The sequence below is a fragment of the Acomys minous genome, assembly GCF_964271855.1.
Source record: "Acomys minous genome assembly, chromosome: 8".
In the NCBI taxonomy this organism is placed as follows: Eukaryota; Metazoa; Chordata; class Mammalia; order Rodentia; family Muridae; genus Acomys; species Acomys minous.
The window spans coordinates 38,799,072-38,825,989 of NC_140489.1; the positions used below are offsets into that span (position 1 = coordinate 38,799,072).

The following is a 26,918-nucleotide window of genomic DNA, read 5'->3' on the forward strand; positions in this document are numbered from 1 at the left end:
ACATTTCTTTTGTTGTTGTTATCTGTTTTGAGACAGGGTTACATGTAACTCAGGGTAGTCTCATCATTCCCGTGGAAAAAGTGATTTCTGGTACCATGCATGTGGACGGAAAGATCCCATACATACCTAGTGGGAAGTCATAAAGTTAGCTTCTTAGGTATGGTGACACTTGTACTAGATATTTACTTTATAGGCTCTTGGAACCTGCCCAAGTCCACTATTAAAAAAATAATACTGTTTCCTCTGTAGAACATGAAGTTTCTAGGCAAGGGTAGTTCCTGCATTTCGTAGTAGGAATCTTGTTTTCTCATGCCTGAGCTGTCACTTGGAGAGTAACAGTGTAGCTATAGAAGGTCATGAGGTTTGCTCAGAGGATTGCTCTACTGAGTAAGAAAGTTATGATGGTCTGATGGTGCCCTGTTCGACGCTGTTTTCTGTTTAATATATTTTAAAGACAACTGGTTTAAGCTTTTTTTTTTTTTTTTTCAATTTAAGAGAGATTCTTACTGGCTGGCCTACAAATCATTTCATAGACTGGGCCATCCTGCAACTTGGTTCAGTTATCCTGCCTCTGCCTCCTAATGACTGGGACTACAGCATGTGCTATACACATGGCCTTCATGTCCGTATCCCAGGGCTTCATATATGCAAGACAAATGCTCTGCCACTTAGCAATACCTCATCCCTGAAGAGTGAGTGTTTAAAGTATGTATTCTAATATGTATTCTATACTTGTGTGTATGTATATACTCACAATGTAGGTGGGTAAGAATGTATACTTATAAGCACTTAGTGCCTAAATTTTAAACTGTACAGTTTATTGAAATAAATATTTAAACCATATATTCTGAGACAGAGTTGATAACTCTATTTCCCTAGTTTTGTAAAGGTATCCTTATTCTTAATAAGGTTATAACTTCACAAAACATTTGGGAGGTTTTTAACAAATCTTTTGTGTGACATTCTTAAGTTTATTTTTATTTTATATGCATAAGTGTTTTGCCTGCATGTGTGTCGGTGAACCATGTACACGCAGTACCTGTGGAGGCCAGGAGAGGGCATTAGATCTCCTGGAACTGGAGTCATAGATAGTTGTGAGCTACTGGGTGGTTGCTGGGACTCAAACCCGGGCCTTCTGGAAGAGGTCTTAATTGTGGCAATCTCTTCATCCCCTGAATGATATTCTTCAGGTTGACTAAACAGCTGTCCTGCTTGTCTCTGTTTGGCTGCATTCACATGGTATCATAGTAGACTTGCTACCACATTATACTCAAGAGAAATGAAAATTTAAATGGTTATGAGATTCCATCTTATCCCAGTCTGAATGATCCCATTAAGAAAGCAAATACTAACAACTTCTGGCAAGGATGTAGGGAAAGAGCAACCTTATTCACTGTTTCTGGGATGGGAACTGGTGATGCCACCTTGGAAGTCAGTAAGTAGGATCCTCAAAAAAACCTGAAAATAGAAGTCAATGATCCAGCTGTACCCCTTTACCAGAAGTCAGAACACCACAGACATACTTGCACAGCCATTTTGTGGTTGTTGTTGCACTATTCACAATAGCTAAAAAATGGATACAACATACATGTCCACCAATGGACAAAGAAAATGTGGTACATAGACAAAATCAAAATTTTCAGACATAAACACGTTTATCTAGGTGACAGTAAGTAAGAGTAAAGGCCTTTGAGAGTGGAAAGAGAAGCTTTAAGAGCAAAGGGTGAAACACAGTAAAAGGAGGAAGTAGAAAGTGGAAGAATACAGTGGGGAAAGAAGGCCCAAGGGGGTGTGCTAGGAGCTGCAGCACGCATGGAATCAAACAAAACATAAAATGAATGGAAGCAGTACATGAGAGCCCATTCCTTTATAAGCAAATTAAAAAGTATCTTTATAAAAAAAGAAATCCTGATATTTGCAGGACAGGGGATAATTATGTTAAGCAAAATCAGCCAGATCTAGAAAGAAAAATACTGAATATTTAAATCATATATGGAGAATATATATATACACACACACACATATATATATATACATATATGTATATATCACTTACATGCATGCACACATGTTTGTGTGTGTGTCTGTGTGTATGGGTCGTTAAGGTAGAAAGGGAACCATGAAAAGGGAGGAAAAGATCTGAAGTGCGGGTAAGGAGATGAAATAGATTTGACATGAAAGCAGAAGGCAGAGCTTTTAGGGAAGAGGAGGATGAGCAAAAGAGGGACCAATGACACAGGGAAGGACACAGGGGAGGGGATGAACGAGAACCACGTGTAATGGTATAATACAAAAATGCCACAGAACACACCTCTCTGTATGTTAACCTAAAAGTTACCTTAAAAAAGAGAGGTGGGCATCTGTCAGCCATACCTCTCAGTGAACATCAGAACCAGTATTTAAGGGAACTTGGACATGACTGGATAAATGATAGACTTGTCACATTAACAGGTAAGTGCAACTTCTTCCAGCCTCTAAAATAAATGAACGGAGGATTTTTTCTTTTGTTCTGGTAGTTGTTATTGTTTCTAAGGAGCTCAAGCCTTCAGAAGAGATATATTTTGCTTCTTTTACCACTGATTTCTAGTATAGTGCTTGGCATATTGCAACATCTGTTGAACTAAATAAAATGCATAGTTGTAAAAGTAGTTAATTTTGAATATGGGTAGGGGAAGTAGCAATATAAAAAATATAAAATTTAGAACCAAACATCTCTCTACTGCTAAACATGGTGCCAGTTAGACACAGGGTTATTAAAACCATCACTGACTTATCAGAATAAAAAGAATGTTTATTTCAGCTCAGCATTTGTACATGAGAAAATCTGGAATGCAGACTTAGCTTCCTATTAGAAAAACAAAAGATGCAATTCTGTTTCTTTGCTTTGACTAACAGAACTATAAGGATTATAAAGAAAACATTGAACAACTTCATTTTTTAAGACATCAATCAATCAATCAATCAATCAATATAATAAATACTATTGAAGGGTTACTTTCAGAACAAAGAGGATTTCTGTTTTTGTTTTTCTTTTAAAGTCTGGTTAATCTTTAAAAGCATAGTCCAAAGAAGTTGCTAAAAATCTTGGTTTATAGAATATTCATCCTTTCGCATTCTCAGCACGACCATAGAGCTCCTAGACAACCTAGGCAAGTGACCAGTCAAGAAGGCTTTCAAGAGTTCCCAGAAAAGACTGATTATCATGTTCTTCCCGAGCCAGACCTGACAGGACATGTGGATCTATTTTGAATAGACCACTACCAGAGATGCGTCAACTGGGGCCCAAACAAACCCTCAAACCAAACAAAAATAAAAAGGATCATTAGACCTTTTTGATGATTAAGATGCACACAGAACTTTAACAAGAAGACAGGCTAGCCACGATACCTATTTCATTCACTTACTTCCTACGATGGACGGGCCATCACTTCAGCAACAAGGCAACACAATACGATGGACGGCCATCACTTCAGCAACAAGGTAACACAATACGATGGGCGGCCATCACTTCAGCAACAAGGTAACACAATACGATGGACGGCCATCACTTCAGCAACAAGGTAACACAATACGATGGACGGGCCATCACTTCAGCAACAAGGCAACACAATACAATGGACGGGCCATCATTTCAGCAGCGAGGCAACACAAATCATGTTTCAGCAGACTGAGTATTGGATTGCTCAGTTTGCTATTTATAGCTTGTAGCTAACATTCTTTGTATTAATAGTGTGGAAATGACACTGGCTAAAAGAATGCATTCTAAATATGGAAGGGAATAATTTTTTAACATATAGTTTCTAGTTTAACCTCATCCTTTGTACCTGAATTATACCAAGGCCAATTTATTATTTCTTTGTTAAGCATCATAATCTACAATGTTCCATTTAGGGCAGAAAACAGATGTCAGGAAGGGTTTTACAAGCTCCCTCCTTTATTTTATATGTCTATTTATTTACCTCATTTCCTGTTGACATTACGGCAACCACTGGGAACTTATTAACTTCCACTTCTGTGACACCTACAGTTGCAAGGAGACCAATCTCTGAAGGGCCCATATGGGTTCCTTTGGCCAAAACACACTCCCCTCTTTTAATGTCATGGCCGATGGGTCTGAAAGTCGAAGCAGAACCATGTTACAGCTAACATAAACATTTTCTCGAGTCAGAGGGAAACTTTAGCATCAGAGAGAGGAGACAATCAGGGGTGAAAACAAGTTCAGAAATGGCATTTACCTTATCCTGCTGCCCTAAAACTGGAAGAATTACAGTTTTGTTAAAAAGGAAAGTTGGGCGAATTAGTATTGATGAAGTTGGGCAAGTAAGTATTGGGTAAACATCTTCTAGTGTAACACACATAATTCAATCTATGCATACTATTTATTGTAGGAGAGAGACATGTTCCTTACCTGTAAGGAACAGCAAATTATTACATTATCAATACAGGTAGTTGAAGAAGGTGTACTATCATCTACTTGTATAAATATTTAATCATCTCTATTCCAATTTCTGAACAATCTAGGAGTTGAGACGGAATAACTCTGGATTGGCTAGAGGCAGAATTAACTATGAGTATATGTACTCATAACTTTACCTTTTTAATGTTGATTTTCATAATTTTATTCATCTTTACTATTTCTATTTAAAAGGCAGGATAGATAAGGGGTATAAAATTCAGGATATTCATTTTGCTTTATGTTACAGCTTGAGGAAACTGGCCAGTTGACATAGCTGTGGGCTTATAATAGTCATGTTCTCCTGAGTTCAAGATCAGGTAGGCACACAAGTGTATCTATACATTCCGTACATCAGAACTTACCGGATATCTTGGCCTGGCCGAGCCTGCACCAGAATTCGCACTTCAAGTTCTTCAGTACCCTGTAATTACAGAAGGTCATGTAATCTCAAATAACATAATCGAATGGAATTTCTGATTAATAGGAATAAACTTCTCAGATACTTTATCATCAGATAGGTCCAGGATATATACAAATACAGAGAAAAATAAAGCCATTTGCTAGCTCTTTGAAAAAAAATGTTATGAACTTCTAAAGAGAACTCCTAAAAAATTACGTTTGGTGCCAATAAATAACTAAATGCTTCCCCTAATTTTCATAGTTTAAAAACATATCAGTTAAGTTGCTGAATTGTATCTTGTATATAGGATTCACAAATAATATTATATATTCATGATGTACATACATACTGACACACATGTAATAAATGAAGGTGCATGCCAACAGCTTTTCTTTTGGATGCTGTGAATGGAGTTCAACAGCATGTCAAGGTTCCCAAATTCCCGTAGAATTCTCAGCAAAGGACTTATAGCATGGCTGTGTATTTCTGTAACTTCATGGTAACCATCAATTTTACATTTATGGGCTGTGGACAATATTGTGACACTGGAATTGTGTCTTGTCACCTTATAGTTTGAGGAAGTGTATGTTGTGGATTTCAATGCTTTGCAGGCTTCCCTGATGCCAATAAATCTCTCCTCAGGCAGATTTAAGAGCAGGGAATATGATCTGCATGCCAAAAGTTGTATTTTATACATGAGGGAAGATGATTAGAAAGAAAATCTCCAGACCAAGAAAGATGGTTATCTCTTAGCATGGTTGTATTTTAGTATTTACTTATTTTTAATCTCTGTTTCAGAATATAAGATTTCTAAAACTTCACAAAACAGGTATAATTATCAGTCTATAAAACTGTAAAAAAAATCCTTGTACTTTTCCTAGTTTTATTCCCAGTCTTCTTTTTTAAAAAAGAGATTTATTCTATGTGTAGGAAGGAGTGCTTTGCCTGCATGTTTATATGTGTACCACATGTGAGCTTCCTGAAGTCAGGAAGCTCAGGGGAGAATGTTGGACGTCCTGGAACTAGACAGCCAATTGTGAACCACCTCTTGTGTGCAGGAACTGAACTTGGGACCTTTGCAAGAACAAGAAGTACTTTTAACCACTGAGCCATCTCCAGTCTGTGCTGTGATTTTTTTTTTTCAATTTGATGTAAGCTTGGGTCACTTTGGGCAGGGAGGGGGGCGGTCCTCAACTGAGAAAAATTTCCATCTGTAGGCAAGCCTGTGAGGTGTTTTCTTGATTAATGATTGATACAGAAGGGTCCAGATTAGTTTGGGTGGTGCTGCCCTGGGCATGTGACGAAAGCAGGGTGAGCAAGCCATAGGAATGAAGGCAGTAAGCAGCATTCCTCCATGGCCTCTGCCTCAGTTCTTTCTTGAGTGCCTGCTCTGACACAGCAGGACTGTGATTTGTAGGCTGAAATAAACTCTTTCCTCCGCAAGTTGCTTCTGCATGGTGTTTATCCTAGCCTTAGAAACGAAACCAAGGCAAGACCTAGTACTCTGTTTTAATAATTGCTATTAGTTTCATTGAGAAAATGGCCTATTTAGTTCCCGTATGTGTCCTTTACTTGAGGCAATGCAGAGGGAATTGACACAAAATCAACATTTCCAGGCTTCCTTATGTTAGTACAGCTTTTCCCTGAAAGAAATCCAGTGATGAAAGGGGCATTTGGATAGCAAGTTACCAAGAAGAGACTCAATAATCTTAGAGCATATATAGGGGGAGGAGGTTTCCCTCAATCACAGACATAGGGGAGGGGAGAAGGGGGGAAGTGGGAGGGAGGGAAGAATGGGAGGAAACAGGGGAAGGGCTAACAATCAAGATGTAATATGAACAATGTAATAAAAAATGGTAAAAAAAAAAAAAAAAAAAGAAAGGGGCATTTGGTTCAAGAATGTGCCCAAATGCTCTCTGTTAAAGGTCTTTATATTAAATTCTGGTTCCAAGAACATCTTCACACTTTATCAGAAGTTTGTCTCAATGGAAAGAAGAAAAAAAAAATGGAAAGAAGACATGCAAAGTGTTATTATCACTGTTCTTTTATTGTGTTGTAATTTTCTTGTTTGCTTGTGAAAATTCTCATGTTAAGCATGGTTTAAATTCTGCTGTGATAATAGTATAAAAGTCCCTCCAATGTCAAAAGATTTTCAATCTTTAAGGCAGTTTATTCACTGGCGGCCTACATATTACAATGTAAGAACCCCAAACCAAAAATAACAACATTAACAACGGCCCTCCGAAATCCCAGGTTAATGTTATAAACATTGTAGAAACTGAGTATGATTTCTAATACTTCCACAGGGACCTGGTAGTAACATACATCATCTGATTCCCTGATGAGTTCAGTATCTTCCACTTGCACTACTGCATCAGCACCGCAGGGGATTGGAGCACCTGTTGTAACCCGCATCACTTGTCCTGGCATTACTGTCTGAGTTGGCTGGAAGTGCAAACATAAAAAACAGTTGGTTACTTAGTTGTTGCAAAAGAAAATCTTCAGGGGAAATATCATTTTTTAGAAACAAACAATGAAAAGACTTATAGTTTCTTCACATAGGGCCAGTGTAGTAGAAGCTACCCATAAATATCTGTATTCACACCAAGAAGTCTCTAATTTGATTTAAGTTGACTTTATTTGTATTTTATCGTACTTTCTTGGAGTCCTGTTTTGAAGAACTGCCACTTACATTTGCTACTATTGCTTCTCAAATATGAATTGTACTAATGTAAAGCGACTTGAGAATTTGTTGGAAAAAATGATAAGTCATAAGGGATTACGAATGGCACATATGAAAACACATCCTTTTGGTAATTTGCCCGACTTCTGTTGTTTGATGTCAATATTTAAGGTGGCAATTCATTAAGTAAAGTATTTGGTCAAATAAAGGTGATTCGGAAAAGCTATTTAAATTATTTTTCTTGAAAAATTTCCTAAAACATAGTATTTCATGTAATCAGTTAATACAAGTCTAAAATGTAGACCTAAACAATTTAAAACACCCAAGTGCTTGTAACAATCTGGAGTAAACATGAAAGAGCACGTGCCTGACCCATGTGATAGGGTGGGGACAGGCTTCAAGAGCACCTGCCACGTGTCATGAGTTAGGACGGAATAGAAGCAAGAATGCTTCCAATTACTCCTACAGGAAAATCCTGAGACAACAGTAACAAGTCACAAACATTTCAGCTTCGTTTATTTATGTTTTGCCTATGTGTTTGCTCACCACAAGCAGCCCCGCTGCCCCCAAAGGTCAGAAGAGGGCATCCGGTGCTCGGGAACTACAACTACAGCTGGCTGCCAACCTCCCTGTGCTACAGGAGCTGAAGAACAAGTGCTCTTAATTTCTACACACACACACACACACACACACACACACACACACACACACACACACACACACACACAGACACACACACACAGACACACACACACACAGACACACACATAGACACACACAGACACACACATACACACACAGACACACAGACACACAGACAGACACACACACAGACACACACACACACACACACACAGCCCCCAAGCTGTTTTTTCTAAGTTGTATGTGGTCTATGGCCATACCACCCTGAATGCGCCTGATCTCATCTAAGTTGTATGTGAAATAAAATAGTAATAAATAATTTTTTAAAAAGTATCAGTTTTGGTAAATCATATCTTTTCTTCCTTGGCTTCTCATGTACTTCTTTAAGTTCTTAAAATAGACAGAGATTAAGGTAATATGTAGAAGTATGACGCCAACAGTAGTGACTCTAGCCTCCTTATTTAAACATCTGAGCATTGAGGTACAGGCAGTTCTAGCCAGAAAATCAAAGTTTGTAGGAAAAAAGAATCAATCATCGGGCTGGAGAATACCTATGAGGCATATCTGCAGGGGATACAACAAAATTATTCATTATGCCACATAATGATAGATGTAGGTTCATTAAGTAATGTTTCCTCTGTTGTTCATATGGGGACCTTTCTTTTATCTCTTTGATGGTCTTCTGAGTAATATTTCTCTAAGAATTCTACAATGCTGATATTGGAAACTTAGAATTTGATGACCAAAGTCTGTAAAGCAGAAATATTCAGTGTCTTTCAGGCTCATGAATCTCACCTGTTCACCAGCTTGGGATTCCCCAATGATGAAACGATCTCCTGGACCATCAGCAGCTATGAGATGGAATAGAGCCAAGAATAAATATAAGCATGGTCTTAAAGCAAGGACCAAGAACCAAGCAAGCATCAGCAGAAGTGGGTTGCTGGATTCGTGCCCTTTCATGTGATGCCATCACTTCCACACTTAATGCTTTCCTAACACAATGTTCATTTTGGCTTATCATTTCAAATGACATGTACTTACAATAATAAATCCACACTCATGGATATATATTTTTGCATACCAAAACTTTTCCAATATTTTTGTAACTTTTTTGACTTCTTAACATATTTTTTATTTATTTAAAGGAAAATTAGAAAATCCATGGATCAGAAATAATGCTGGGCTTGACTCTGAGGTGCTTCTCTGACATCTACCTTCCACTTACTGGGATTATAGACAATTACTTAAAATTACTAAACAACGCTCTTTTAGTATGTATGTGTATTTGTGTGTGCAAATGCAAGCACTGTGTGCCATGGTATACATGCCTGCTCCGTTACTTAAGACAAGGTCTCTGTCATTTTCTGGGTGTATATGGTGGAGGAGCTGGTCCATGACCCTCTGATTTTCCCTCCTACCCACTGGAGAAGCTTTGAGATTATAGACACTCATGCCTGGCTCCTGAAGACTTGAGTTCAGGTCCTCAAGATTACTTGAGAAGCACTTTTACCCACTCAACTTTCTCCCCAGATCTTAAAGCCACTTATTTTTAAATTAGGAGAAAATAAATCCAGAATTGGGATAAAAAAAAAACTTGCTTGTTCAGTTTCATCTTTTTTTCCCCAATACCTGATACATATAGTAAGGTAATAACTGAAAAAAATTCCTAAAGAACACCGTGTTTTCCTGATATATTACTTGGGTTTCAGATCAATACTACTGGCAATGCAAGGACTATCTAATGAGCTTTATGATCACTACTGTTATTTCCATGTACTCTGATATAGCAAGGGGTTTGAGGCCTATATATGGAGATAACACCCTACATATGAGTATTTAATTATATTTACAATAACAGTGACAAATAAACAACATTTTCAATATTCTTTCCTTCCTTCTCTCCCTTCTGTCTATCCTTTATGGGAGCTCACTTTATATTACACGCTGGTCTGTAGTTTATCATGTAGCCCACATAGTTCTTGAAATTGTAGTGTTCCTGTCTCCACCTTTAGAGTGCTAGGATTAGTTATGTACTATCATGCATATCATATATATATATATATATACACAATATCATGCATACCATATATATATATACATATATATATATATACATATATATATATAATTTTTTTGGAGTGTGTTTTGAGATAAGAGTTTCTCTCTGTGTAGTCCTGGCTGTCCTGGACTCCATTTGTAGATCATGCTGGCCTCAAACTCACAGAGACCTTCCAGCCTCTACCTCCTTGACTGCTGGGATGACAGGGGTACGCCACCAGGCCTGGCTCAGATTTTTTTCTAAAGGCTTAAACAAAATATTGTTTGAGTCATTTTTTTTTAGTCAACTTTGACGTAGAGAGGGACAAAAATTTAGATAGACTCCCCTTTATTATTATATATTGTATCTTGACCTTTATAAATATTATCTCAGTGAATAAATTCTTGGAGTTTTGTATTTTTGGGAAGCCTATATTAAGCTAGAAAAGTCTTTCTGAAATGCTGTCTGTATAATATCACTTTTATGGGTTCATTATGAAAAGCGTTTCAAACAATTTAAAATACAAAACCATTACTTCAAGAATCATAATAATTTTACAAATCTTGTTTAATACATTAAACAACTTATTTTTGAAGTATTTTAAAGCAATTACTTTTTATAGAAAATAAATGGCTCAATTATATTTTATAATTCCATATTGAAAAGTGTGAACAAGCTTCTATATAATTTTAATTATTTGTAGTTCTCTACTAGAAAGGTAATTATCAGCTTGTTTCCTCTTACAGCAATCTAGATTTCTTCTCTTCCCCTTGCCCTTTGCTTTAAGCTTCTTGCACAGGAGTGAATCAATATGGCTTGAGGCAGAAGAGAAGAACTAAATCTGAATCATGACTCTGCCTATTATTAGATTCAGCAAAGCTATTAACCTCTAAATAAAGTAAAAATAAAGATGACATATACATACCTTTTAAGGCTATTCACTCCTTCTATTCTTACAGTAAATTTCTACCAAGTATCTTCTATTTCCTAACTATAAAATTAAGTGCTCAGGACAGTGTAGAGAGTAAAATGAGATTATTTCCATTCTAATGTTGAGCCAGACTGTTTCAATTTTTTTTAAACTCTTGATCCAAAATTTCAATGGGATATAATATCAACTTGTAAACATTCTTCTGATGGAAACGAATAGAAATTTTTTCCCCATAGGTCAAGTGTAGTGGTATGTGACTGCAATCCCAGGTGCAGCAGAGGCTGAAGCAGTATGGCTGCTTGTGCCTCAAAATTCAAGACCAGCCTAGGTAACATCGTAACATAGCTATCTTAAAATTAAACACCCTTCCCCATAAAAACAGTGATAGAACATTTGCTTTGTATGTCTAAAGTCCTGCATTTAAGACCTAGCAAATCAACAGGTATGCATTTATCATGCACAACTACTCTTTTGTAAAAGCTGTTTTAAAAAAACCCTGTTTATACTTACTCATGTATTGTTTACACTGTATGTGTGTATAACATTGGCTTAAGGTACATAACTTATTAGTGCATTTCTTTCTACGAATAAGTGCGGCCAAAAGTACTCAAAGTCATTGATATAGTAGGAGGAGTAGATAATAACCAGATAATTACATTGATGAATATAAAAGCACAGATTAGAAAACCCTCTTTAAAGATTGTGTGCGTGTGTGCGTGTGTGCGTGCGTGCGTGCGTGCGTGCGTGTGTGTGTGTGTGTGTGTGTGTGTGTGTGTGTGTGTGTGAGATCACACGTACATGTGCAGGCTCTAGCCTACCTCATTGTTCTGTAGTAACACTCAAAGAAAGGTCAACGGAGTAACGAGAGACTGGTAATCATCTGGAGTAACTTAGAGGCAAGCCTGGTACAGTGGCCCAGAAAAGTATTTGACAGATTTCTGAAATGAGTCTAATCAGCAAGATCTTTTGTTAGCAAACAAAATGGACTTACTTGGGAAAGAATACATGCTCACTTGTGCTATATTCCCCTTCTTTCTACCTGATAAACAGGTGTGCCAGCCAAGGAGGGCTTACTAACCAATATGGGGGGGCGGTTCTTGGTATCAACAGAGGAGTCATTATTATTACTTTCCTTATGACAATTTTTCCAAAACTTCGCTGTGAATCTAAAGCTTCTGTAGGATAGTACTGGCCTTGCTGGTCTGGGGATGCTCATTTTGAGGGAATGTGATAATAGAGCAGATGAATACAGAAAAATCCATAGTAAGAGAAAATGTAAGGAAAGAGAACTGATGAATCTCAACTTCAATGCACAGCCAATATCAAGGCTTACTATCTCTTCTTATAGAGATAGAAAAACAAGCACTAATCTATTGAATGTGAAGACATTTAATTGTAACATCTATTAAAAAGATAGGTTAAGCAAATGTTGTGAGTCAGCACAGTAGCACATGCCTTTAATCCCAGCACTTGGGAGGCATAGGGCAGGCAAATAGTTGTGAGTTCGAGACCAGCCTGGTCTATAAAGCGAGTCCAGGACAGCCAAGGCTACACAGAGAAACCTTTGTCTTGAAAAACCAAAACCAACCAATCATCAAAACCCCCCCCAAACAAACAAACAAAACCAACCCACCCACCACCACCACCACCACCCAAAAGCTGTGATTTTTCAAGATGAATTCTATAAAATTGGGTAGACAAGAGAGGAATTTGAGGCATGGTGGTACATAAACAGAGTTTGGAAAGAAATCACATATGGCATGGCATATTAGAGAAATTGGACAGACTCTTAAGGGTTTCTGTAAAGTATTAGACTATTTTCTAACTCATTTTGATCTGTCTGCTCATGAGCTTTCATTCTGCCTTCTAGCTGGAAAATTTGAAGAGGACAGTTAAACCAAATTCTAACAGTGCACACATAAGCTATGTAAACTATTCATAAAGCTGAATTTCAGAATTCAGATGCGTGCTTTCTCTTATCCTCCTTCCCCCTCCCCCACCTCCACTTTCTTCCTCCTCCTTCTCTCCACCCTCAACATCTTTTTCTTCCCTTCCAACACAGTATCACTCTGTACAAAGCTGGTCTGGATCTCATTACATAGCCCAGGCTGTCACTGAACTTAATCCTCCTGTCTTGTGCTAGGATTACAGCCATGATCAACTACATCTGGGTCCTCTCTGTTTTCTTAACGTCTATAAAACATTATTACTTTTGCTATTTTTTGAAGATTTCTGGCTACACGATTTGATATGAAATTTATACCGGCAGATAACTAATTATTGTGGCATTGTACAGAAAATTATCATCTCCAAAACACAGGAACATCTCCATTTCTTTTCCTTACTGTATATAATTTTTTTCTTAAGCCTCTTTTCTATATTTAAAATCTTGCAAATTCTTTTTCCTAAATGTATAACTTTAGGTTTATAAAGTTATACATAATCTTATTATGTATCATTTGATTCCTTCCTTCCCCTGCTCCACAAACACAGGGAAGCAGCTCTGTGTAGCCCTGGCAGTCCTCAAACTCAGAGATCCCCCTGCCTCCACCTCTTAAGTGTTGGGATTATTTGCTTTGTTTTTTGAAAGCTGTTTATACTTACTATTCTTCCTTTCTACAAGCTGTTCCCTCCTCCCCCAACATGGTCCTGCTATGTGGCTCTGGCTGGTTTCTTTCTTTCTTTTTTTAACCTAGTATGTGATCAAGGGTGTCTTTACACTCATGGTAATCTTCCTGAGTGCCAGGGTTGGTTAGAGCTGTGAACCATCACCTCTAGCTTGTTTCTACTTGTTTTCTTAGTCTTTCTATTACTATCTTGATTTTCCAACCCACGTCCCTAAGTGTAAGTGTTCCTTCAACTGCTTTGGAGTTTTAGTCCACATGTTTCTGAAGGAAATCTAGAGATCTAGAACAAGGTAGAAACTTCATTACATTTATAGAGTTAGCAGTGATCACAAGGGTCACAGGTTGATACTGGCTGGCCTAAGGCAAAAGCAGAGAAGAGAAAGGGAGAATCAAGGGTGTGAGAGGAGAGCAGAACTGAGTAGAAGAGGGTAGGAAGTCACAACAACTGTCTTAAGGATAGGTGTGTGTGTCTGTGCACACGCATGCATGTGCCTGTATATGGATGTATGCATGCATGAAGGTTTTTTTTTGAGGATATACAAGCTGAAAATTTTAACATTGTTTTAAAAACATGTCTTCGTTTTCTGGAGATGACTGTTGCTTCCGTTATGTGTATTCCAGCCACTCTCCTTGGTGGTTGCTTGTACACAATGGCTGCACTGTGTACTGCGTCTTCCTGGGAGCTACGGATCTTAGAGAACTAGCAACAATTCATAAGCAGAAAGTAACGTGCAGCCGCTAAGTAATGTCGTGGACATTTTACAGCGTGAGTTTTCATTTGGGGTTTTCCTCAGTGGAATAACTAAGAAGCAATTTTAAACAAAAGAATAAATAGGATACTCAATTGAAATTTTATACAAAATACCTTGAATAAATGCTATAGCAGTAGAAAGGCTCTTTTGTGGCTCACGTGGGCTAGCTAAATTTCTGGCAACAAAAAGGTTATGAGTAATAGTTTCTTTTTATTTAGCTGCTTGTACTTCATGTAAACATCACAGAGATACGTCAAAATATCACTATTTGCAGATGATATAATAGTATATATATTTGACCCCAAAAATTCTACCAAGGAACTCCTACAGCTGATAAACACCTTCAGCAAAGTGGCTGGAAATACAATCAACACAAAAAAGTCAGTATCCCTCCTTTATACAAAAGACGAACAGGCTAAAAAAGAAAGTAGGGAAACAACACCCTTCACAATAGCCACAAAAACATGAAGTATCTTGGTGTAACTCAAACCAAGCAAGTGAAAGACTTGTATGAAAAAAAACCTTCAGGTCGCTGATGCAATCAATTTCCATCAAAATGCCAACACAATTCTTTACAGACCTTGAAAAAACAATTCTCAGCTTCATATAGAAAAACAAAAGAACCTCAAATAGCTAAGACAATCCTATACAATAAAAGATCTTCTGGAGGTATCTCCATCCCTGAGCTCAAGCTGTACTGTAGAGCAACAGTAATAAAAACTGCATGATACTGGTATAATAACAGGCAGGTAGATAAATGAAATCAAATCGAAGACCCAGAAGTAAACCTTCATATCTATTGACACTTGATTGTTGACAAAGAAGCTGAAACCATACAGTGGGAAAAAGATGGCATCTTCAACAAATAATGCTGGTCTAACTGGATGTCTACGTGGAGAAAAGTGCAAATAGATCCTTATTTATCATCCTGCACAAAACTACAGTCCAAGTGGATTAAACACCCCCACATAAAATCAGACACACTAAATCTGTTAGAAGAAAAAGTAGGGAAGAGCCTTGAACTCATTGACATAGACGACAACTTCCTGAATGAACAGTAACAGCTCAGGCTCTAAGATCAACACGAAACTGTAAAGCTTCTGTCAGGCAAAGAAAGGACATTGTCAACAGAACAAAAACGACAGCCTACATCTGACAGAGGGCTAATATCCAAAGTATATAAAGACCTCAAGACATTAAACACCAACAAATCAAATAGTCAATTAAAAACTACAGAACCAAACAGAATTTTCATCAAAGGAATATCGAATGGCTGAGAAACACTTAAAAGAAATTGTCCCTAGACATCAGAGAAATGGAAAACAAAACAAAACAAAACCAAAAAACCCCAAAAAACTCTGAGATTCTACCTCATACCCTTCAGAATGGCTAAGATTAAAAAACTCAAGGGGCAGCATATGCTGATAAGGAAGTGGAGAAAGGGGAACACTCCTCCATTGCTGGTGGGAGTGAAAACTTGTACAACCACTTTGGAAATCAATCTGATATTTTCTCAGAATATTGGGAATCGTTCTACCTCAAGACCCAGCTATATGGCAAGAGGCTAGCCCTGTAGTTTAGGTATCTCAAGGAATTCCCAAAATTTGTGGACAAATGGATTGAAGTAGAAATGATCATAATGAGTGAGTTAACCCAGAAGCAGAAAGACTCAAATGGTATATACTCACTTATACCTGGACACTAGCCCAAGGGGCATGTCCCATGAAAGTCTTCACTTACCAGGAGAGTGGGACAGAGGGAAGGACATCCTATTGGGACTCTAGGTGAGAGAAGTATGGGAGAATGGGGGGAATAGAAGGATCCAGAGGGTCCTAGAAACCTACAAGAACATTATGATGGGCGGATCTGGGCCCAGGAGTCCTGCCCAAACTATGGCACCAACCAAGGACAATACGTGCAGTAAACTTTGAACCCCTACCCAGATCTAGCCAATGGATAGGACATTCTCCATAGTTGAGTGGAGAGTGAGGACTGACTTTCACATGAACTCTGGTGCCCCATATTTGACCACATCCCCTGGATGGGGAGGCCTGGTGGCACTCAGAGGAAGGATAGCAGGCTACCAAGAAGAGACTTGATACCCAATGAGCATATACAGGGGGAGGAGGCATCCCTCAGTTACAGTCATAGGGGAGGGGAGTAAGGGAAAAATGGGAGGGCGGGAGGAATCGGAGGATACAAGGGATGGGATAACAATTGAGATGTAATATGAATAAATTAATAAAATATATTTAAAAAAGGACACAGCTATACCACTCCTGGGCATATACCTGAAAGATGTTCCAACATACAACAAGGAGATTTGCTCAATTATGTTCATAGCAGTTTTATTCGTAATAGCCAGAATCTGGAAACAGCCTAGATGTCCCTCAACTGAAGAATGGATAGAGAAACTGTACATTTACACAATGGAATACTACTCAGCTATTAAAAACAAGGAAATCTTGAAATTTGAAGGTAAACAGATGGAACTAGGAATGATCATCCTGAGTGAGCTAACTGTGACCCAGAAAGACATGCATGGTATACACTCACTTATAAATGGATATTAGCTACATAATACAGGATAACTACAGGGCAATACACAGACATAAAGAAGCCAAAATAACAAGGAGGACCCTAGGGAGAATGCTTAATTTTCATTCAGAAGGGCAAATAGAATAGATATCAGAAGCAGTTGAAAAGAAGGAATATGAGGGGACCCTACCATCGATGTCCTCTGAAAGACTCCACCCAGCAGGGGATCAAAGCAGATGCTGAGATTCACAGCCAAACTTTGTGGTGGAGCTCAGGGAGTTTTATGTAAAAGCTGGAGGATAGAATGACCTGGAGGGGACAGGAGTTTCACAAGACCAATTAAGCCATCAAATCTGGGCTTGTGATGTTGGGGGCAGAGGGTGGTGGCGTGGTGCTGCAGAGACTGATGCACCAACCAAGGACCATGCATGGTGAGTATCTAGTCCCTCTGCTCAGATGTAGAAAGTAGGTAGCACAGCCTCCTTGTGGGTCATATGATATTGGGAGTAGGGGCTACCTCTGACATGGACTCTGGTGCCCAATCACTGATCATTTTCCCCTGGCAAGGTGGCCTAGTCAGGCCACAGAAGAAGAGGACATAGGTAATCTAGACAAAGACTTGATAGGCTGACATCAGATGACCTGGGAGGAGGGCTCCCCTTTCTGAGGAGTAGGGGAGGTAGGGAGGGCGGGGGAAGAGGAGGGACAGTGAGACCAGGAGGTGATGAGGGAAGGGGCTACAAACAAGATGTAAAGTGAACAAATTAAAAAGAAAAAGAACTTTTAAAAAATGCTAGGAAAATAGATTTTGAGTACTCTCACCACAAGAAATAAGTATGTGAGATAATAAATATGCTAATTAGGTCAATGGAATATCATAGTGTATACCTATTTTAAAATATCATATTATATACAGAAAAACCAAGGAAAAAGATCTAATCAGAGCTTTTAAGCAATTTAGTTGAGCTTTTATCCTGGGTTAGTAGGTCAGATTTTAGGTAGGCAACTGCTATTTAGTATTTGCTTTTAAGCTTTATACAGTTTTAGGCAACTCTGAGGGTACGAACTGCTAGTACCATCTGGGGTTCCAGAGCTCTGGAATATGGACTCTTCCAGAGAGAATTACAGATTTGATACATGCATTTCATCAAGTCCTTTACTGATGTTTAAGTTTAAACCAAGAGAACAGACTTTCACATTTAACCCCTGTACTAGCAATCCATTCATTTTCCCTGAGACTTAGAGAAGCTTTCAGCTAGAAAACATACGGAAGACTTCCAGACGAAGGCTGTCTGCTTTCTGGTATGTGAGCACGGTAATGGTACAGGGTATCGCAGCATATCTTCTGGTGTCATGGTGTCACAGAACCCAGAGCCTTACACATGCTAGGCAGTTTCTCTGAGCCACATCCCTAGACAAGTAATGGTGTTTAAAATTTGATGTCTATGTATGTACTTGTAATAAAGAATTTTCATAGGACTATGTACCGTATTTTCTGGTATATAAGATGGCCTTTTAACCCCCCAAATCTGTGCCAAAGTCGGGGGTCATCTTATATGCTGGGTACTCACCTGCAGCTTGCTTCCCCTTGCTTCATATGTCGGGCGCATATAGTGGGGGGTGCTGGCCAATTCCCAGCTCTGTGTGGGGAGTATGAAGCAGGGAGGAGCAAGCTGCACACATCTTCCTGTACCTCAAGGAGAATGAGAGCGTGGTGGATTGGCTCTCCACCAGAACCCACCCATTAGGGTTGAGTGTGGAGCTTGCCTTAAAGGGGCACTGTAGGCTGACACTGGCTATCTGCTGGCGTTTTAAAAAGTGCCTGGATGGCTGTGCCCTGTCTACAAATAGACACATGCCCGAGCCTGCTACACACAGTGTGCTCTGGAAGAGCAGTAATCTTATACAGTGAGTATATTCCAAAGGCTATATTGTAACTGGAAAAATTGGGGGTTATCGTATACGCCCAGTCATCATATACTCCTTAAAATATGGTAATAATTTCCTTGCAGAATATTAATCAATCCTTGCAGAATATGTATAAAAAGTACATAGGTACAGATTAGCATTCTTATCAGGGAGTAAAGTAATTTTGACAACTAATTGGGAATGGATATAATAACAATCAGAAGTGGGGAGAGAGAAAAAGGTTGAAAAAATGTAGTATGAGTCTAATGACATTTAAAAGAGCAACATATTTACCTCGAACAGCATAGCCATCTTTTACGGATGCTGGGAAGGGGGGTAGGTTGTCTTTTGCATATACATCTTGAGCAAGGACTCGTCCCATTCCATCTGAAAGAAAAGAAAAAATATAAATAATGGAAGCAATCAGTTATACATACGATGAGCATAAGTGCCTATGCCACATCTTGTGAATGGGCTCAGCCAGACTTTCTGATCTTCATCCCATGGAACAGCAGACAGAAAGAAGAGATGCATTCTGGTGCCTAGATCACAGAGAGTCAATTTCCATAATGGTTACAGCAATTATGTAAATATGAATAGCTATACAGTTAGAAGATACATCATTAACCCTTTGAGTACTCAAATATTATATTTTTCATAAGGAAGGCCAAATTTACACATTTTCATATTAATTAACCTAGAAATTTCCCTTCTAGTATTATATCTTAAGAATTTATCTTCATGTAGATCTTTATTTCAGAATTGCATATGTTAGTAAATGTGGACAGAGACCAAAAGATCAATAATATATTGAAGTAAACAGTGATATTATTCTTACATTAAAATATGGGACTAAAGTAATACTTATAAAGAATATTCATGGACAGAAGAAAAAATTTTTAAAAGATATGTTTTAAAACATGCAAAATTAAATATGCACTACACTAAATGACTTTAACCATATTAAGATATAAATACATCTATCTAGAAGGATGTACAAGAATATATAAAGGCTGTTACTTTAAGGTGTTAGTTATGGTTTTTATTAACTTATAGTGTTTTTTTGCAACAGTTTCAGATTGTATCTTTAATACAATTAGTATGCCACTCTTACAAGCATAAGTTTTATTTACTGTCCTGAAAGGAGAAAGTAAGGCAGTAAGAAAAGGAAGGAACCTCCCAATAATGTCATTTGAATTTTAACCTTTGATTTGGCTCATTAACCCATGATTTAATGACAATAAGTATATCAATATTGTATGGCATAATTCAAATGGATTCATAACTAACTCTCTAAATTATTCAGTGAGTCCTTAAAATCAAGACAAACACCAGATTTGACTGGTATGAGGCATTTTCATACTTAGTTTCATACCACTGTTTCCATTAAAGTTTGACTTTAGGCACTTGAGGACTTTAGGACCTAGAAGTACAGAGTTTTTTTTTTTTTTTAACTTTTGTAATCTTAATTCATATAGACACTGACTCTTACTTTTTAGAACACTGAACACTGAATTTGAAGGGAGAACTTAGTAAATTTTAGCATTATATATAGGATGTTGAATCTCTTCTGTAACTATACTTTCCAAGACAAGGAAAAGTGGTGAGATTCCTATTCACTTATACTTTTTCTCTTTTGGTGGTGGTGTGGGGAAGGAAGACATAGTATCTTCTATGTAGCCCAGGATGCACTTCAACTAAATTTCCTCCTACTTCATCTCTAATTGGTAGAATTATAGGAACAATCCATGAAACCTTGTCATAATATCAGCTCCTAAACGAACCAGAAGACATAAGGTAGTCATTAATATAGAGCCAGTATCACAATTAACCTCCTGGAATAGCTCCTTAATTATAAATAGTTAGGCTTATGATGGTTGGTCAAAATACAAGCTCTACACATGTTTATATACTAAGAGAATGGCTTTGCTGGGATCTTAAATATTAAATAATAATGGCCACTGGGCAGTAGTAGTAGTACACCTTTAATTCCAGCAATTGGGAGGCAGAGGCAGGTGGATATCTGAGTTTGAGGCCAGCCTAGTCTACAGAGTGAGTTCCAGGACAACCAGGGATACACAGAGTAGCCCTGTCTTAAAAATCCAAATCCAAATCCAAACCCAAACCCAAACCCAATCCAATCCAAAAAATAATGGCCAATAATCAAAGTTAGCACAAGGGCTGTATTTTTCTGGCAGTGGGACTTTAGCAGGCTCATTGATAACTAATAAATGTTTACTATAAATTTTAAGTTACTAAGTAGTTTCATGTATAAAAATCTAGAACTGTGTCTTGGTCAAAGTCCAGAGAACGAGCACCTGTAGAGTATTCACCCATAAATGAGGTATCTATATCACAACTCCTCCCCACAAAGCTCATAGGGTACAGAAGAGGAGGTGGAACGAATATAGGAGCCAGAGGCCGAGAGGCTCAGATAGAAACATTGTTTTCTGGACATGACATTGATTGCTGACATAGCTGCAACACTCATGAACTCACAGCAGCTGTGGTAGTCTGCATAGACATGCACAAGATGGAGCCAGGCAATGTTTCATCAAGGAATGGGTAGGGAATCACAAGTCCCCATCCAGAGCTGAGGAGCTTTGACAGCTGATGGCTGGGAGGGAGGAGAGAGTCAATTTTATTTAGGGCAATGGGCAAGTTTAGGTGGATGGCCCCATACTCAGTACAAATTGGAATCAAAGGTTTGGAAATAAAAGGAGGCATGAAACTGGGAAAAGAAGAGAATTGAGAATGGATTTGGGAGAGGTGAGAAGAGTAGTGAAGGGTGAATTTAATAAAATGCAGTATAAAACATGTATGAAAGTATCAAAGAATAAAATATATTAAAAACTACTGAATTGTTATATTTATCTTGTAAATAAAGAAAGTGAGGTTTAAATAAGGGAAGCCAATTACTCATGGTAAGATTTAAAATACAGCTAGGTCTTGGTAGGGGTTCGAAGTTTACTGCATATTTCTCCTTGGCTGGTGCCGTAGTTTGAGGAGGACCCCAGGACCCAGATCTGCCTGTCATAAAGTTCTTCTTGTAGGTTTCCAGGACCTAGCCGACGAACACGATATTCTCCACTGTTGAGTGGAGAGTGAGATCTGATTCTCACGTGAACTCTGGTGCCCCTTTTCTGACCATGTCCCCTGGATGGGGAGGCCTGGTGGCACTCAGAAGAAGGATAGCAAGTTACCAAGAAGAGACTCGATAATCTTAGAGCATACATAGGGGGAAGAAGTCTCCCTCAATCACAGACATAGGGGAGGGGAGAAGAGGGGAAGTGGGAGGGAGGGAGGAATGGGAGGAAACAGGGGAAGGGCTAACAATCAAGATGTAATATGAATAAATTAATTAAAAAAAAGTAAAAAAAAATACAAATCTTTCAGTTTCTAATAGGAATTACCATGATAACTACTTCTACTCATGTTCCCTCTTCTAACCTTCCATGATTTCTCTCACATTATAAAAAAAGACAAATTAATTCTCCAAAAATTTAAACAATTACTATGCAAATCAATGATTCTACTTTTGGGTATACATACACAACTATTGAAAACTGAAACTTGGATATTTATATACTCATGTTCACTGAAGTATTATTCACATTCATAAACAGTAGAAACAACTAATTGTCTATGAATGAATGAATAAATGATAGAAAAATATGCTTGAAGTATAAACAAATGGATGAAGAAAATACTTTGAGAACAGGAATATTTTTCAGTCTTAAAATATATAGACCATTTTTATATGCTACATGACAAACTTTTATGCTAAAGGAAATAAGTGTCACAAAAGGTCAAATATTATTCCATTTAATGTAATTCCATCTACATTTGACTACATCTAGTCAAAATCACAGAATAAAAAGAATAGCATTTGACAGGGAATTAGAGGAGAGATTAGTAATGAGAATTGATTTATATGAGGTATTTGTTAGTGTTTAATTGTTACATAGTAGAAAATTATAAAAATATATTTTATTAATTTATTCATATTACATCTCAGTTGTTATCCCATCCCTTGTATCCTCCCATTCCTCCCTTCCTTCCATTTTCCCTTTACTCCCCTCCCCTATGACTGTTCCTGAGGGGGACTTCCTCTCCCTGTATATGCTCATAGGGTATTAAGTCTCTTCTTGGTAGCCTGCTATCCTTCCTCTGAGTGCCACCAGGGCTCCCCATCCAGGGGACGTGGTCAAATATGGGACATCAGAGTTTGTGTGAAAGTCAATCCCCATTCTCCAGTCAACTGTAGAGAGCATAGTTTAAATTTGAGAAGACCAAAAAGTTCTTGAGATAGTGTCTCTGGTTACAGGAAAATGCAAATATATTTAATGTCATTTTACTAAATATTTTAAAATGGCAAAGATGGTAAAGGTGTATGTTATTTACTATCACAATCAAAGAACTAAGAAAACTGTTGGAAATAAGTACCAGCAGGCTGTACAGAGTCATTTTTCATCTTACGTCCCTGCCAGTAGCCAAAGATAAGCAAAATTATATGTTCAGTAAGGCTCCTTTTATTCTCACAGTTCTAGAGGACTATATAGAGGAATTCTAATGTAGAAGAATTCTAACACAGCAACATGGCTGCTCTTGCAAGGGATCACATCCAAAGACCATTTAGGTTTATGTGACCTGACTGGAATGGAGACATACACTTAGTACACATCTTTAATCCCAAATAATGTAGGTTAAGGTTAGGTTGTAGAAGGAAGCACCCATGTTTGAAATCTAACTGAGGGGCAGACAAAGTGACAACTCAGAGAAAGATTTGACAGATTGAGTCCAAGATAGGATACACCCAACTCTCACAATAACAAAGAGGAAAGAGAAGCTACTTAATAGCAGTACAGTAAAGTTGAGACAGGAGAGTAGGATACGAGAGAGAGAGAGAGAGAGAGAGAGAGAGAGAGAGAGAGAGAGAGAGAGAGAGAGAGAAGACAGTACAGTAGAGTTAAGCTCAGTATAGTATAGCGCAGGCAGTTTGGTGAGGTTAGTTGATTTCATGCAGTTCAGTTCATGGAGTTTGGAAGCAGAGCAATTCAAGAGAAGCCAATAGAAGTTAGTTTGAACCAGTCAGCTTGGAGAACAGTTTTGAACCAGAACAGCTGAGAAGAAACAGCCAGCCAGAGTTCAGAACGAACTAGAAAAGGCCAGTTATTCAGCAGTAAGCCTCTGAGAAGACAATTACATCTGGACAATAAAATTAACTTTTACAGTGTAATCTCTATCTTGGAGGGAAGCTTTTAAAGACACAAGTTCTAAAGGGAGGTGAAAAAGTCTGTTCTTCGGGGAATGTTATTAAGTTCAGGAAGTAAAAAATTCAAAAGCTTTAGGAAGAACTTGAAATGGACCAGATATACTAGGCCCCTCCTTCTCTAAGTCGTGTACAAGCACCAAGGGCTGCACAGAGTCTGCCAGACCAGTAGAGCGGCCTGAAAGAGACAGATAACAACTAGGCTAGTTAGAAAAGGCTCAGGCCACTTGAGCTGTTCTGAAGAAGCAGAGAGCAGCCACTTTCTGGAAAAGACATTCTCTAACCTGTGAGCTGCCTGCAAGTTATGCAGTGGTTTCCATCTTTTGTGAGCTGTCAAAAATGCTAATATGTGCTTTTGATGAACAGTTATCTTTAAGCCATTTCTGTTCCTATAAGTAATCTTTCACCCATATTCCCATATTCCCCAAGAAAACTTAGGTGGGATACCTACTTTGGTTTGTCATTAATTCCTTTATGGAATGAGTAGATATTTGTACATGACTCCCTAGAAATAACGTCATACATCTTCCATTAGGATATTGTTGAACATATTTTGAAAGCTTAGAGATTGTTATGCTTGTATAAATCTCAATGCTGTTTGCTTTCATTATTTCGAACACAATTGGGATACACACCTCTTATTAAAACATTATTTACACTGGAATGTTCACGCTGAGGACTCTTAGGAGTATGAGAGAAGAAGCCCAGCCCAGGTTTGGCCTTATACATTAATAAAGGAACCTTCTAGAGGGGAGACAACTCTTAGGAACGTCTGACCCTTGACTGGTCTACGTCCAGTAATAGCCTAAGTGGAAATAACAGATAGTCTGAAATTCAAATGCCAACCTCCACTGGGCAGACTCTAATATTAGAAAGACCTAGAAAGAATCCAATCCAACACTTTGCCTTTCTTTTGTTCCTTATGTTTCTCCCTTGCTTAAGTCAATTTTATTTTACATTATGTGTCTAGTTGTTTTGCCTACATGCATATCTGTGTATCACCTGCATTCCTAGTAACCACTGAGCTCAGAAGAGGGTATCAGATCTCCTGGAACTGGAGTTACAGTCTGTTGTGAGCCGCCATGTGAGTGCTGGAATTGCATCTGGAAGAACACAGTGCTTTTAACTGCTGAGCCATCTCTCCAGTTGCTCCTCTCTCTCTCTCTCTCTCTCTCTTTTTTTGAATAGGTTTATTTTCTTTTGTCCCTTTATTTCATTAGTTTAATGATACTAATACATACTTTACATTATTTTCCTTATTATAGTTACTACATTTCCCCTTTCTCCTTCTCCCTTCAAACTGTCTCATATTATCCTCCCTGCTCTCTTCCAAATTTGTTAATGATGCATCTTAACATCTTAGAAGAACAAAAACCATCCAAACATACAAGTAGTAGACAGACAGAAACTATAAGGATCAGGGAAGAAATTAGCTACATAGAGAATAAAAGTACAATACAAAGAAACAAACAGTTGATTCTTAGAAAAAAACCAATAAACAAGAGAGACAAACTTCTAGTCAAACTTATCAAAATAAAGAAAAAAAAAAGACCCAAATCAATAAAATTGGGCATAAGAAGAGAATATTTCAACAGATTTCAATGAAAACCAAAGGATCAACAGGGAATAATTTGAAAATTTATATTTTAAAGAGATGGTAAATCAAGAAGAAAGGAACACCTAGACACACATGCTTGTTAAAATTGAATCAAAATCCATAAACAATTTCAGCAGACCTGTAAGAAGAATGGAGAGGAAGCTTTTTCCAAAAGAAAAGCTCAGGACAAGATGGATGAAAAACCTAATCCCATTAAAGAAGAATTAACATCAATGGTATTCTAATTACTGAGGTAAATACAAAAGGAAAAAACACTATAATCTCATTCAGTGAGGGCAGTGTTATACTTTGATACCCATTATAGGCAGGAGTAGAATAAAAAAGAGAAAACTGAGCCAACTTCTCTAATGTGTAGAGATGTAAAATGTACTCAGTATGAATATTACTTGTAACTGACTCAACACATTAAAAAGAGAACCAAGACCAAGTTAATTTTGATCCATGGATAAAATTATAGATCAGCATCCATAAATCAATACAAGTAGTGCAGCATAAATATACAAAGGTTTGGAAATCACAGGATAATCTGAATAGTTATTAAACAGTCTTTTGACAAAGTTCAACTTTCATTCATAGAAAAAATCCTGAAGAAATTAGGAATAGAAGGACATACTTCAGCTCTTTCCTCTAAATTCAGGAACGAGGCAAGGGTATTTACTTTCATTTTATTCCATACAGTGCTTAAATCCAAGCTAGAGTAATGAAGCAAGAAAAGGAAATATCAGATGTACAGAAAGGAAAATAGGAATGAAAAAAAATCCAGATTTTCAGATGTTATCATTCTATACTTAAAACTTTATGGAATCTGCCACAAAACTATAAGAGCTGATAAGCATCTTCAGCAAAGTAGTAAGATAAAAACAATAAATATTAAAAAGCTTTTTCTAAACCAACAATCAACCTGTTGACAAAAAAAAATCAAGAAAATTGTTTTTAGCATAAAATTCCTAGAAATAAAACTAACCAAGAGTTGGATTCAACACAATCCCCATCTTCTCAATGTTAATCTGTATGAAAATAGAAAAAATTCCTAAAATGCATATGAAAGTATAC

At 37.7% G+C, this 26,918-nt stretch overlaps 1 protein-coding gene across 18 annotated transcripts in view; it reads right to left on the reverse strand.

The window, feature by feature from the left end:
• The window catches only part of GPHN (gephyrin), a 391,499-nt gene that overhangs the window by 58,276 nt on the left and 306,305 nt on the right, over positions 1 to 26,918 (reverse strand). For all 18 annotated transcript variants that reach the window (XM_084792850.1, XM_084792848.1, XM_084792845.1 and 15 more), the window contains 5 exons: positions 19,270 to 19,362; positions 8,977 to 9,032; positions 7,182 to 7,301; positions 4,819 to 4,877; positions 3,960 to 4,113 (listed from right to left, as the gene is read on the reverse strand). In XM_084792850.1, the coding sequence (XP_084648976.1) occupies positions 3,960 to 4,113; positions 4,819 to 4,877; positions 7,182 to 7,301; positions 8,977 to 9,032; positions 19,270 to 19,362 (482 nt within the window). The remainder of the gene's footprint in view (positions 1 to 3,959; positions 4,114 to 4,818; positions 4,878 to 7,181; positions 7,302 to 8,976; positions 9,033 to 19,269; positions 19,363 to 26,918) is intronic.